The sequence below is a fragment of the Montipora capricornis genome, chromosome 14, assembly GCF_036669925.1.
Source record: "Montipora capricornis isolate CH-2021 chromosome 14, ASM3666992v2, whole genome shotgun sequence".
NCBI classification, from domain to species: Eukaryota; Metazoa; Cnidaria; class Anthozoa; order Scleractinia; family Acroporidae; genus Montipora; species Montipora capricornis.
In genome coordinates, this window is record NC_090896.1 from 26,062,711 (window position 1) to 26,078,627 (window position 15,917).

A 15,917-nucleotide genomic window follows, 5' to 3' on the forward strand; every position below is an offset into this window, starting at 1 on the left:
ACTGACCTCCTCGTCACCCAGTCAATCACCAAGAGAAACAGGAACCCTGACATGTTGCATCCCTGCTGAACACCCGAATTTACCTCAAACCAATCTGTTCTTCCATCACCATCTACCACGACTCATGAACAGTTAGTGTACATGACTTGCACCATTCTCACGATCTTTGTCGGTATTCCATAGCACCTCATGATCTTCCAGAGAGTGTCTCTGAGTATGCTGTCGAAGGCCTTCCTTGTTGTTAATAAGTTTCTATTGTTGTAACAATTAACGACAGGCTCTAATGAACAACAAGCTACTGAGTCTGCGTATATTTCTTATGCTTATGCTTGCGTCGCTAGTGAAAACCAGGTTTAAGGGGGGAACTCGATGCAATGAAATGCATCGTACTGCACTGCAATAAAATGTAATGTAATGTAATGTAGCGGTAATGTTACAATCTTGGACAAAACCTAAGCATCATTTGAAATGAAATCACAAACAAGGTCTATTGGTACCCACTCTCCCTCATAACAATGTTGAAACTTTATTAACTTACACACCATTGCAAGTTGCTCCGTCTCCGGTAAATCCCACTTGACAAGAACATTGATAGGATCCCTCGTTGTTAATACATACAGCATTTGCGTCGCACAGTGAGGGCGAAGCAACGCACTCGTTGATGTCTACAAGAAAGAAGCGGTATTCTTGGTTTTCACCCACGTGACAAGGTGGCCATGTTGGTTGGCAATATAATACAATTTCGTTTCGCAGAATGTGCATAATTACCGGTATATAATAAAGTTTAATTGCCTGCGGAGAGACAGGTTATTGTTCTTGCCTACTATTTAACACGGCGACCATGATATTACATGCAAACCAGCAATGTGAGAAACACCGTAACATTCTCCATGTAAAAACAATGATATCTTTCACTACTTCGACTTAACACATCGTTGTGAGTCCTGCATTACTGCACACGGGATAGAAAAGAGAAGGCATAAGGAATGTAAGGCAACACACTCGTTGACATATACACCAGACAAACAAAAATACTGGTAGTCAAGGGATCAATGCAGGAAGTGAAATGCTGGCCGATGTGGACAGGTTCAGGGAGTAACGATGAACGCTCGTGTCTTCTACCTTTGCGGACCCGGGATCTGCATCCTATGTTTGTATGTGGGCTGAGTTTCAGTCCATCTTAAGCTTACTTCCAGGGCTTTTCACCTGACACTCCGGTTCATTGGTGTACGAACCTTGCAGTATTCGGAGATTAGCACTCGCCATTTTTGAGACGCGGACGGCGACTGAAAGTAAGCTGTTTTCCCTTTTAGGTCATGCTTAGTTCAAAAATTCTTGGAGCCACTGCAGTCCTGGCATGCGAAATGTTCACTTCCGGTTACTGTTCGCGTTTCAAAAACGTCACGTGCTCCCTATTCTCAGTAGAGTTAAAGTAACATCTCTTAAAGTAACGTAATCTAACTTAACATAGGCGTTGCGTGATGCTGTGTCTATTTAAAAGTGACTTTAATTAACTTACTTACCATTGCATGTTGCTCCATCCCCCGTAAACCCATCCTTACAGGAACAGACGTATGATCCCTCACTGTTATTACATACAGCATTTCCGTCGCATGGGGAAGGCGACGCATCACACTCGTTGATATCTACGAGAAAGAAAATGGAAACACCCCCGTTATAGAAACCCCGCATTATGGCCATTATCACTTCGATTGTTTCGGCCAAGTCGATGTAATATAACGCAATTAAGAGAAAACAGAGTTACCGTTTGAGTTATTACGGTGAATGGGTGAGGTCTTCAGATAAAAGCTTAAAACACTGTAATATCTCTCTGAACGTTGCGCAAGCATTTGAAACTGTCATATTTCCGGTGAATCTCTTATCGCAAGAAGGAAAACTCGTCATTATGGATGGAATAGCCCGGTGGGGAGGAATGGGGGAGGGGGAGGGGAAACTCGCATATGAAAGGTGCCGGGGATGCTCGTCGTCTCGCTTACTTACTTACTTATCCTCATCGGGCCCATGTGGACTCTTAAGGCCGGTCGGTTTCCGTAATCAGATAATTTTTACGGTGTGCGGGGATTAGCCGCACGCTCAATCCCCAAACTGGAGGACCAGTGACTACCATTTAGTCTGGCGTCTACCCTTTGACCTTCCCGCCAAGGTTGGACCTACTGGGGGGATACCCCCGACGGTTTAGGGTTAGGCTTAGGCTAACAATAGGGTTAAGCTCTCAAGGTCACTGAGGCACGCAAGCTCCCCAACCACGACAAGGCAGCGGGCTTAGGGGTGTAAATTTTGGAGTTTGTATTCTAGGCAAAACGCCATCATATGTAGCCATGAAGGTCTCGTTTAGCGTTGTACGCTAAGAAATAAAAATAAAAACATGGTCTCTTTTAGGAGTAAAAAAAAAGCCTTGGATACGCCCAGATTGGTCTCCTTTAAAGTGATAAAGTAACGTAAGTTTGCACGACATAATGTTAAATTTATCTTCAATTATTTTAATACACACCATTGCAAATTTCTCCATCTGAGGTGAAGCCCGCTGGACAGGAGCAAGTATATGATCCTTCACTGTTAATGCATACAGTATCATGGTCGCATGGGGAAGGCGAATCATCACACTCGTTAATATCTACGAGAAAGAAACATGATATTGTAGGAAACCCCTCAAAATGGATCCTGTAACGGACTGAAAATCGTTGTAAGATTTCCATTATTCTGCAGGAACGTGCAACACGCACACACAATAGGGATATAGCAAACAACAGCCGATGTTCAAAACCCAACTCTTTTCCTTGTCGATCACAGGTTCACAGATGTGGATTAACGTAATGTAGGTTAGCGTGACGTGAAGTGAAGTTTCGTGGCGTGACGTGAAGTAACGTTTCATGGCGTTACGTTATGGTAATTTTAGTGACTAAAATGAGTTGCTCACCATTGCAAGTTTTTCCATCACCAGTAAATCCCACATTACAGGAACATGCATATGATCCCTCAGTATTATTACATACAGCATTCCCGTCGCATAAAGAAGGCGAGGCATCACATTCGTTGATATCTACGAGATAGAAAGTTGGGCATCACTGTTTTCCCTATTTATTGTTCACAGATCTAACGTAACGCGATGTAATTAAAAGTAACGTAGCCTAAACTTTAAATAATAGACTCAGGAAACGAAGGATTTCAGGTATTTTTCTATTTAAGATCGAAATTTTATACTAACTTACATATATTTCATATGTTAAAATTTGTGTTAATTCTTTTTAGCCCAAAACAGTAATAAAGCCATTATTATAATAAATTCACTATCAAGTTTTTCCTTAGCTTTCTTTCACATTTCCGGCAATGAATCTTCGTATATTTTCTCCCATTTTAAACAGAATTTTTCGAAAGGCCTGTGAAGGGAACTCAAAGATAATTTACAGGGAGGGGTATAACGTGCGCTGGGAAGTTTCACAAGTCGTGCATCTATGCCCTGGCACTTCGTACTGACCTTCACAAACGTTACCATCACTCGAGTATCCAGGCCTGCATATGCAGCTGTAATATCCAATGGCATTGTTACAGGTGCTATTAGTGGGACAAACAGGAATAGAAGCTGTGCATTCGTCAACGTCTGAGAAAATAAACAAGAAACGACCTCACCCGTGACTTTGTCAACGGAAGATACGTAGACCAAGTTGGATGAAGAAAAAAAAAAATCTGCAGGTAAGACATTTTATCGTTCCAGCTTTCTCTAGCCTTTAAAAATTGCCGTATTCCGGAGAGTCCTTTATTACAACAAGATTAGCGAGACTCGCCGTTGTAACATTCTGACTGTATTACATTTTATCGTTGCAGCATTTTCATTGTTTTTAAGCGAAAAATACAACCATTTGTATGGGAAATCACACGATTTTGATCATGAATACAATTCGGGATGAATAGATACGAGAGATGCCTTAAAAGTGCTCAAAACCTTTGAGCACTTTTTGACTGGACAGACCTTAAGGCATGAAAATGGTGCGATTTTCTTTTGGACATATAATCAACAAAAATGTTCTTCATCTACTCTCGAGGAGAGATTTATGTCAGACTCTATAAACTACATTCCAGTTTGGTGTACCTTTCTTGTTTTATCATATTTTGCTATTTTTTCAGACTTTGAACGTCGTCTTAATTTTAAACTGTAAAGCTACAGTCAGCCATAGTTGGTAGGCGTGTAACCTGCCATAGTAACCTAGCTGGAACTTTGAGATTGAACGAAGCGCTCTCGTCCGACGACGAAGACGAAAATTTGCGATGTGATTCGTAGCGCTCTGTGTCGAGTAATAATGTTTTATTTGCATGAGCACAGCGACACCCATTACAGATAACTAATTGTTCTTAATATGCATAACACAACTCTGTTTAGTATTGCTTATAATATAGTGCTTTTCATTAGAATTTTTTGGGGGGCTTCAGCCTTAACTATGCTACCGTCGGCGGAAGTTATTTGTGTTCGTGTCGCGATCGCAAGGTCATCTGGGTGGAATCTTGAATCACGCGTTGCAAATTGCCAATCGGCCATTTTGTGCCTTCTTCTTTGATCCGCACATGTCAATTGCGTTTTTGTTCAAAGTAGACATTGTAGTCAGATATTTTAGTAAAGTTCATTAGGAGAGGTGTGTAGGAAAGGCTCTAACAAAGCAAGAAGTTACATCTCGTGACCTTGGGTATTTGGAAGAAAATCGAATTTTCATCACAGAAAGTCTCACAAAAAGGAACGAGAAGCTCGTCAGCGATTGGCTCAAAGCCAAGAAGGATAATAACTTTTATGGACTCCATCCGAAAAAGATATTTATGAGAAAAACTGAAGTTTGCCAGGTAATTCATGTGAGAGAAACTAGTGATTTGCCTGTAAGGATAGAGAAGAAATGCCAAGCGGAAGTGTGTGTTTTTTTGTCCTTCGAATCAGCATTCTACAGTCGTATAAATGAATTTGTCATAAATGTCAATCTACTTATGATGCAATGACTTCGAGTCTTTGGCTCGCTTAGAAATCTCCGCTTCCCCTTCCAATGTAGACCATTTATATATGAGGGATGTTGATCTCAATCTGCCTTTAGATGAAATTTGTTCAATATTATGTTACGCGCGATTTCTATTAAAGTCCTAATGTCAATGAATGCTTCTCGGATGAATATTTCTCTATCCTGTATTGCTATATTAGGAGCTTGACAGATAATTTTGATAAGCTTTAAACCATGTTGTCTAATCTGTATTTTCCTTTGTCCATAGTGGGACTTACTGAGATTACACTAAAAGTTGGTCAGGATTTATTACTCAATACTAATCTTGCAGAGTATTAATTTAATCAATTGCCAAGTGTTACAAACGCTGGAGGTGTGAGCTTTTATAGGAGCCGAGTGATCTTAGGAGAACAACAAATGATTTTGAAGCATTATGGATAGAAATTGACATTGAACCTCATCATAATACAATTTGTGGTGTTGTTCATGGACATACCTTTAGTAATATTCAGACCTTTTTAGATAACAAACACAACAGTAGATAAAATTCATAGAGAGGATAAATACTGTACAGGAAGTTTGCTTCTGACATCAAACAGTGGTCCATTTATGACTCTTCAAAATGCTTTCATGAAGCTTTTTTATTCACCTTAACTATAGTTGTTGTTTGCTAATTATTGGCTTTAATACATAACTATTGGCCTTAATACAGTTGCATTTTTAGAGATTCTTACCAAAGTTATAAAATTTTGACTTGCATGCGCATAGCCAAAACAAAATTAAATTATTTCTGAGCCACTGATTAAATACTTTTCCCAGGTCTTTATGATGCCAGACTGACGACGAAGGTGTCAGGTGCCTTGGTTTGCCTGTTACTAGCTACGGCCCTCTTGAAATTCAAAACAAATTTTGATAAATTATTCCAAATTATTCACACTTAAGCCCCCACATGTACGCATTGCGGACCCATTTTTTATTTACTTTTTGCTTTTGTTCGTTTATCGTGTTATGTTATCCGCTGAGTTTTGCATGTTTTAAAAACAAGAGAAGAGCTCTTAAGTAACTTACAATACACGCCACAAAATTAATCGCTTATCTATATGGGTCATCTATCACGTGACCAAAAGTTTTTTTAAGAAACCGATCGCAGGGAATAGCGCAGCGGTGAGAGCATTTGCCTCCCACCAATCGGATGTGGCCCGGGTTCGATTTCCATACCCGACGTCATATGTGGCTTGAGTTTGTTGGTTCTCTAATCTGCACCGAGAGGTTTTTCTCTGGGTCCTCCAGTTTTCCCCTCTCCTCAAAAACCAACATTTGATTTGATTTGCGTTAGTTTGTTGATTGAGTTTACAGTATCCCCAATTAGTGCTCCAGGGCTAAAAAACTAGATACTTAAATAAAGTTCCTTTCCTTTCTTTCTAATTACCCGATAACAATAATATTGTTTCGTCATCGCTTTCATGCTGTCGAAATAAGCAAAAGTTGAGTAGTAACGAGAGATCCACTGTTTTGGTCATCGTCATGCCAGCGATGACGTAACATGATAGTCAAGACAAACCTGTTTTTAGCCAAGAAGTCAAACAGTAATAGAACTATCGAGCAATTAATTGATTGCAATACTTACCCTCAGTCTGCATATCACAGAAAGCGAGCACAGTCATTCCAGGTTTGATCGAAGAAAACCAGTAGTTTCGGCTAACAGCTTCTCCTTCACTCATCTTGATCTCTTTGCATGTCTCAGCCGGCAACTCGGGAATCGAACCAAGGGCAGCTTCGAGCAAAACCAAGCAAATGATTTTGAAACACGCCACAAATTTTTATCGAATAGGCTGTACTTACTTGTCCTTGGTACACCCTTTTGTAACTAGTAAAACTTCTATCTTATGACTGTCGGACCAGGAATCAAGAAATTGGGCCTCACGCGTGTATGGAACGAGTTATCACTAAGTTTCGTAATTTGACATTAATGGCCATTTCCGAGTTGCTGCACGCCTCGGTTTCATGGCGAGTCCGTGTGCACTAGCAGTCAAATGGAAATGAATTGGGCATTTTTATGCAAATGAAACTCATTTTCCTTTGAATAGTTGAGTACCAAGACTCAGGTCGAGACCTAGACAAACAGAAACTCGCAAAGGGCCAATTTGGTAATTTAGGAAGGACCAAATTTCAACCTACCAATGCCCTACCTAAGATAGAAACGACAAGAATAAGCGAGCAAAAGAAAAAAAATAACAGCCATGAGACAAAAATCAAAATAAATGAATGGAAGTAAACTAAATCATGACTCCTAACAGAAGTTTATAACGAGGTGTCGGCCTTGGCCCATCAGTTCACCGTACAGTATTACATAGTTTCCACTGCTAAAAAAGGAAACCCACAAACACGATAACTCGCCGAAATCGCGTTAGATCGGCCTGAGAAGCTGGCAAACAAAAAAGAACACAACACGGCAACAGGGTAAGTAGATTTTATTCACAAAATATAAGAATAATGGACTTTTCCAGCAAAGCCGTTGCCTTCCCAGACAAACTTTATAAATTCAAACCGTTGTAACACAACACCTCCATATGCTGCAAGGCGGGAGTCACGTTTTGAGCTTGGGCTTCCTGTGCAACATCTTGCAACATTGTTGCAGGATGTTGCGACTTGCGTTGAATGTACTGGCCAAACGCACGCAACGTATCGCAACAGTCCAACAATGTTGCAAGGTGTTGCGTTGAAATGTTGCGAGCGATTGGCCAGGCCTTAAAATAACCAAATTTTAGATTTTGACCACAACACTGACAACGTGAGGATATAACAATGAACCATTCGTTTTCTGTTTCGACTTTAAAACCATTTGTACTCATTAAGCTACAGGATAGTTCGCCCGTCTTGCACAAGGTGAACAAGACGGAAAAATCGCAAAATACGTGCAATAACGTTATGCTATATTTTGGATTGACGTTTTCGTTACCGTAGCCGTCGTCTTTGCTTAAACTCCTTAATACTGAACACTGATGGATCGCATTCCATGGCAAATCGACATTTCTGGGTTAGGGACTTCTGCTCCTGATCATATTTTAAAACTAGTCTTTTGCCCTTCGATCGCTTTCGAAGCATAGATTTTGGAATCAATCAGTTTAGCCTTTAAAATAAAGAGAAAGTACAACCCAGCATTCTGATGAAAGAATCATTCACTTGAAAATCGCTGGAGACCAGGAATGACACATCATGACGAAGGAGTTTTTGAGATGACGGAAGTTATTAGTACGCTCGCTGTGATTGGCTAAATTAGCGGGCCGTATTCTACAATATATCCCGCTGTAGGGCCCGCTCTGCTGCCCGCTGATTTTGAAATTTCGATAAAACATTATCTAGCAAGTTTTTCATGTCGTTTCTGTTACATAAACCTGTAAAGCCGTTTGAATCTTGCAAGCAAGTATTTAAAACAGCCAAGAAGATTTAGTTTTTCGGATTTTAGCACGGCAATCTTTGTGGCAGTTGAACCTTCCGCTAGTCTCCTTCGCTGCCGCTCGGGCCGGAGTCACGCAACGCACTGTTGGGCAATTCATGACAGCCTTAGCGATTTGGGACTCCGCGATTTGGGACTCCGTGAGCTAATGCCTTACCAAGAGTCTGGTAGGAGCCAAGCAGGGTTTTGTTCAAGTTTTTACTCGGATAATGTACCTGTAACTTCACACTGGTGCTATCAGAGCATTCAGGTTTTGACAAATGGAAGTTCTTCGCCACGTTGCCGCGGAGATCGCCATGAACATCACCCTAACTGTCAGAAACAGCACCATTCTTGGTTTGAATGGGTGAAATTCCGGTAAAGAGTAATGCTTGTCTGCTTGATGGAACAGGAGTCGACTGAGCTAGCGGTGGACGTGTAGTATAAGAAGTACAAGCGGCAGGATCGGAATAAACATGTGAAGTTTCCGTAGAGAACCGAAGACTTTTCGCAGCACTCACTCGAACATCTCCATTGTTGATCGTCTCCAGATCGTTTCTGTTTTCATCGCGTGCAAGTCTCTTTTCCCTCAGCTGCTCTCTATTTCTAAAGACAGTCAGCAGTTCCTGTTTGATTTCTCGCTGTTTTTTCGCTGCTCTTTCGTTCGTCAACTGCTGAAAACACTGTCGGCAAACAAACAAACTACTGTCCTCGTGGTATTTCTTCACGTCAAATTCCAGCGACGATCGAATTATTCCAGCTAAATAAGTGGACATTTTACCAAATATATAGACCTTATTTTTACTGGTAGGGATAGATGAACAAATAAAACACTTATTGCTGCTTTCCACGACTTTCTTAGGCGTCTCGCCATCCCTTTCCATAACACGTCGCATGCCGCAAGGGGTTTTCCCGCGAAAGAAAGCACAACCTCTCCTGTGATTGCTGCAGGGTATACAATGACAAATAAACGAGATTCATTGGTCCGAGCAAACAAAAGCGCAAAGCAAAGAGAAAGGAATGCAAATCGGTTTGAAGCAGCCGCGTGGGGACGGGGAGGGTTGCGTGACTTCGGCCCGAATGGCTGCGAAGGAGACTAATTAACCTTCCGCTTGACTTCGACTAGTTTCTTTGCCCATGCGCAGGATTAACCTCTTACTAACATTGTTTTCTCAATCCGTACTGTAAGTTTAGGATCCTCGTTTTTTCCCGTTGATTTATGGCCCGCGCGCGAAAATCAACGGGAAAAAAACTCGGTCCGTAACTTACGGTACTGACCTCGAACTCGGTTAGTAAGAAGTATTCACTTGATGCTAGGTTGAAGATGGTTTTCCTTCCTTCTCAAGACTTCGACATCTGGCATGGACGATCAAATTCCACCAAGACATTGTATATTCTGAGGAAATATTTACGTCTAATCTGTTTCGGTCGTCCTCATTAGTTCATCACCGTCGGCCCTCTGGGCTATAAGGGAATTTAAGAAACGACGACGGCTACGACTACGACAACGCAACAAAACAATAATATCATTGGTTAAAAGAGCATAAATAATCGTGCTGCACGTGCAGCACGGATTTTAGCAAGTATGTTTGCGGCCCTCTCCATAACGACGACGTGAAATCACCAAATTTGAAGTTTTGACGACAACGTAAGCATGCAACAGAGAATCCTTCATTCTCTATTTTAAATTTGAAACCGCCCGTACCGATTTGCTTTTAGGAGACTTTGCTTACATTGTGCGACGCGAACTAGACTGAATAATCGCGAAAGACTTACGATAGAGCCAAGTTATATTTTGAGGTGACGTTTTCGTCGACCGTCGCCGTCGTAGATCTTAAATTCCCTTATGCCAGTTACTTGACGGCTATGGTACATGCCGGTCAGCTCAAAAAGTGAACGGTGAAAAAGCATTCAAAAGAAAAAAGCGAAAACGAGTAGCGATAATAAGAGACAGAGAAATGCTTACCTCTGTTCAAGACTCGTTTAAAGTAATATGCATCCATATCAGGGACGAAGTTCATAGGCCTGGCTTCTTTTGTTCTGTCATTAAGCTCGCAAATCCCAACAGAAAAAACAAAATTCAAACTTTGGCAAGTCTCTTCCTTCTGACACTCCATCGCACACTCAAGGCCTATTCCAGTCTTTATCCTCTTATAAGTGTGACCTTGTAGCTTCCATCCCAACTCGGATGCTTCATATCCTCCTACAGAACACTGACTGACTACACTGTGGTGTATTTGACTCAGAAAAAGCAAAGCTGATAACCAAGAGATTTGTCCCTCCTCCATTGCACTGGAAATTAACTCTGCTGCTAAGAGAGGATAAGGGTTACTAACATTCTGAGGATCTTCTAAGGAAAAACGGAAAAACTGCCCTATTCCTATCTTGGAAACAGAGACCCAGCAAACTGTGGCATTCTTATCTATGGAATTCTTGCTTTGAAATTGATTTCATTTCGGGGCGCGAGACAAACAGGAAGGTAGGCTCTCTATTTCAGTTCTCAATAAAGAGCAGAACGATAACGTGACTATTTTCCACAGAAATTAAAAGCTCAGTATATCGATAACCAATTCAAACTATTCAACTATAGAGCACAGTGGGAACGTTCAGTAGCACTCTCTCTTACTTGGGGCAGAGCTGTGATAACTTTCTTTATCGTAATAAGTACAATTTCCTCGATTGTGATTGGTTTAAAAAACATGTATTTTCCACTATAATTCACTCGCCAAGTTGTCATCGGACAGTTCTATCAGCCAATCACATTAAAAGCTGTATTTTTAATCAACCAATCACAACCTTGGTTTTAATCACCATAGAAACATTGTACAGACTCCAAAATTGGGGCTTTCTCTCTTGAAGAGCGACATTAAACAATTTACGCCTCCTTTGTTAGACTTTTCATGCAAATTTTCTCTTTCTTTCATAACTTGGCTCTTCTCCTTTTCTCGGAAATTATAAAGCCAATTTCTAAGCCTTTATAAAGCAAAGTTAATGTGACAACCATGACCTCTGCAAGGAATATGCAATTGAGCCAAGGCTATTGTCTGTTGTCCGTTACAGAGTGACCTTGACTCAGGTGAACGTCATCTTCATCATCATCTTTGCAACGTGGTGCTAAGACACCAATAGTGCGAGAACGTCACACCATGCATTATCCAGTCACATTCTAGGTGCCATGTGCTTCTGTGTCATTCCAGTGTCATTACAGTTCTGTCTTTATTGCGGAAACACTTAAAGGGGCACTGTCAAGCTAAATTTACTGCTTTTAGGTCAAAACTGCATGTGTAAAAATGTAAATTAGTGCTCTAGCTCATACGTATAACATTCCTGACAAGTCACTGAGATGATATGAAATATAACATGGCGCAAAGAGCTATTCGCATTAACTTTTGGCGATTTTCAAAGGACAACGTCTCCTAACTGGCCATTTTTTTTTTTCAGATTTCAATCCATTTCCATCCCCTCCATCAGTTGGTTGCAAATAACAAGGAATGTTTTCAGTACACTTCAGCGGCCATTGGCAACGAAACTACAGCATTGTTTTTTGGTCTTCATTGGTGCAAAGACGTGTTTTGATTTTTACTAACATAGCGTGACACTGCCGCTTTAAACTCAGAAGCATCTACACTGAAACTCCCTCCCTTCCGTCCCTCTTTTCATGCCTGGTGACTCAATAGCATGCCCCAGGTCATTTCATGGAAATTAGTTAGTTGTGAACTATTTGTAGCTTTCTTACATTTAATGAGCTACTTTAACATGGACTCATGCAGTGTTTGCACATCAATGATACTCTTTTCTTATTTGAAGTCGGTTAAATCCCCTTTGTGCTTTGTAAGATAATTATCTCGTCAATCATGTGAAATAAAGGGCGTGTTCTTTTGGTACTATTCCGGAATAGAAATACACAGAATAGACGGTATTCGTGTTCTTTTGGGACCTATTCCGTTTTGGGAATGAACGGAATACGATCCTTTTCATTCCGCTCCCGGTAGCAGAATGAACGGAATGACCGACCGAAATATCGCTCACTCCGAATAGACAATAAGCGTTCTTGAGTAAAAAATTGATTGGAATAGCGATGCAAAATGTCTACCGTGGATGCGGGTGTGCTGGCCTCTCTTCTGTTTCTTTACCGCTGCTAGAACAAGAAGACCTGTCAGTTTGTGTTAATAAAGAAAAAAATTGCCCTTGACTGATCAAAAGAAATGACGTTGGCATTAATTGGTTGTGCAAAACCCACGACTTTTTTTTTCAATTAAGTCGAGATAACAACATTTGCACTACGCAAAGCACTCACAAGTACAAAAAACCTCTTCTTCAACTTTCCCCTTAAAAGGTTTTTAGCAAATAAGGCAAACCGAAAAATCGATAAATCCGCCAAAAAACAAGTACTTATGGCCATATTTATCTATATTTCAACATTTCGTGCTCCAAACTTTGGGGAAACCCTTTTCACTCGCCATGCCGACGCAATTGGCGCATGCGCAGATAAATAGTTCTCAGGTCACCTTCTCTAATGGTATTCCGTTTTCAGAATATGTGTTCTTTTGAAAATTGATATTCCGTGTATTCTGTTATTCCTAATACGGAATGAGAATAGCCAGGATACTCCCAAAAGAAGGCACCCAAAATATAAGTGGGATTCATGTGTTCCCATGCCGGTCACCCTTTGTCCCACAGACTCACCGTACTAGGGTTGTGTGCCTTCTGATTACGCACGGCTACCATAGAAAACAAGGGGCGCAATCCTAGATAGGATCAGGACCTCTCGTGTGAGGAATTCTAACCTTCTGGAGAGGATTGTGGCCTTGGGGATTGTAACCCTTTGGCGAGAATTGTAACCTTGCATTGCCAACTGGATGTCATGGCCCTGGGGATTGTAACCTCTTGGGGAGGACCGCGACCTCTCTTTACCTGCCATTTTAGTTAACTTGCTTTTTCATGAAAATTTGGTTTTATCAAACGAGTTGATAAAGGTCGATTTACCACCGTGAAAGATTTGGAAAGCTGACGTTTCGAGCGTTAGCCCTTCGTCATTCGCTCTGACGAAGGGCTAACGCTCGAAACGTCAGCATTCCAAGTCGTTCACGATGGTAATCCGACCTTTATCAACTCGTTTGATAAAACCAAATTTTCTTGTTTCATTCTCCCACCGACGCAGCACCACAGTTTCATTAATTAAGGCTGGTTTTCACCTGTTGAAAATCAAAGATCGGGGTCGTAAGAGGAGTCATTATCTCCACGGAAGCGGAGTCGAAAGAATCAGAACGTTCCCATTTTCCTCTTACTCCGCTTATGACTCCGTCGCTTATGATCCAATGAAAACTAGATTGTCGGATGCAATGCTTGGAGCCAATGCTTGGAGTAGAGCATTGTGATTGGTTTATTCTTCCACTCAGTTTAACTTTCGACTCCGACAATGCAGCTTTCACTGGATCATAAGCGACGGAGTCATAAGCCGAATCGGTATTATATTCTGCTTCCGACTCCGACAGTTTTGATTTTCACTAGATCGTATCGCTCTGCGCCTCTGCTTACGACTCCGACTCCGTCTCTAGTGAAAACCAGCTTATAATTACAAATTTAATTACAAATTTATTTATTGCCTTTTCATGACCTGCTAATGGAGTGCTTCATCTCCTAACCCATTACCCGACGAACTGTTGTCTGTTACACTTGTTGTCATGGGTTGAGCACATCAATTTGTATGATTAGTTGGTAAGAGGACTTAGTGTCGTCCAATTCGGTCTGTAATCAATCATACGAGTGATACCAAAATCGGAGTCCGAATGATTTATTTATCACGAGTACTCCACCCAGTCCTATTACCATTACGTGAAAGTCGCCTTTCTTGAAGCTTAAAACAAAGTTTCAGGCCTCTATACAAATTACCCGAAGTAACCAACCTAAAATTGCAGAAACATTAAACCTTTACATTTTCTCGCTTGTTATGCCTTTGTCAGACAAAATAATTTAGAATGAACTGCTTCCATGAAATCTTCGCTAGTCTAAGAAAAGGGACTACTGAAATTTTCAGCTAATATGTTGTAAGTTTGCTCTATAAAAAAGCCAAAAAAAAGAACGGTTTAAGACGTATTGAACACGCAACTAGATATATCATTTCAAAAATTGCTCCAAAAGTGCACAAAACGCAGGTAAATGCCATTTTTCATAAAACGTTTCCATTCGAGGATTTATCGAACGGTTTTGACAAGTTTCCCATCTAAGTGTGATTTTGATGGAATGAAAGAGTTTGAGGTTTCTTTCTTCAAAACTGTTCAAACACATTTTTCACAAAATGTTGCCATTTGGGACTGATTCGAACGTTTCTGACAAGTTCCCCGTAATTATTAGAGCCATTTTGTTGGCATGAGTGTTTGTGAGGTTTTTGCTCCAAATGCAACCATTACAACCTGAAAGTCGTCATTTGAGGCTAATTCGAATATTTTTGGCTAGTTTCCCATTTTTGGCGGGAATTAGAGACTTTTTGAGTTTTCCACAATTTAAATATTGGACTTGCTCAATTGGGGGGAAAAAAAAATACATACTGCTGGGTATAGTTGTATTAATATTCAGTTAAACAATGTTACAACTTTGTTTTATAATTGGGTCATTTTCAGTTTTAAAATCCTGTCTGTTGGCACTAAAAAGGTCTGATTTATTTAAGCAATTAACTTCAGCTCACTCCAGTTTCTCTAGCAATTAGCTAATGCCGTACCAAAAGAGTTCAGCTTATTTTTTTAACTTTTAGCAAATCTTTAATAATAATAACGGGAGTGGTGAAATTTTAAATAAACCATTTTTTTTTTGGAATTATCTCCCACTGCATCAGGAATACCATCCGCGAGAAACATGTCGTTATCAAAAAGGCCATTGGTCATTCTTTTTTTTCTAAATTACCACAAACTTCTGAGGCGATCAAAGCGCTCTAGCGGAACGTACAAAAGGTAAAGGTAGAGTCACTTTATTTAACGTCTTTGGTTCCTTCAGCTACGAGGCAGGTATCAATGGAAGCCGACGGTGCGCCCTTTACCCCCCTCCCCTCCCTCTGTCAGGTGCTCCGGTATACGGGTATTTTAAAGCTATTAGTGTACACGGATCAGAAGAAAGTTGAAACAGAAAAACAGACGTTTAAGTCACCGAGGATCGAACCGGGCACCTCTCGCTCAAAAAGCCGCGCAGCATAACCAACTGAGCTACGCCTGCTCCTTGTAAAGCCCAGAAAATCGATCATTGCAAAGAAATAGAAATAAACTTTACACCTTTAACTGGGAATGACGACGGACAAATTAACAAATTCACACTTGACAAGCTGTAAATTAACGGCCATTTTCTTTATATTCTGTGGCTACATGTCTGGCGTGTAGCGGAAACTTTTCTTCTCCTTTGCAACGTCCTAAAATGAATTGACTTTAACCATACATGACATGGAGAAGGTGCGTTACGCAAAAAGACCAATTATCCGGTAACAAAGAAGAAACAAAGAA

The 15,917-nt window shown here is 40.7% G+C and overlaps 1 protein-coding gene across 1 annotated transcript in view; it reads right to left on the reverse strand.

Moving 5' to 3' along the window:
• Window positions 1-15,917, reverse strand: part of LOC138031800 (uncharacterized) — a 45,854-nt gene that overhangs the window by 22,164 nt on the left and 7,773 nt on the right. Inside the window, exons 2-3 of the mRNA XM_068879423.1 lie at window positions 10,397-10,780; window positions 6,622-6,768 (exon numbers count right to left, since the gene is read on the reverse strand). Of these exons, the coding sequence (XP_068735524.1) occupies window positions 6,622-6,768; window positions 10,397-10,780 (531 nt within the window). The remainder of the gene's footprint in view (window positions 1-6,621; window positions 6,769-10,396; window positions 10,781-15,917) is intronic.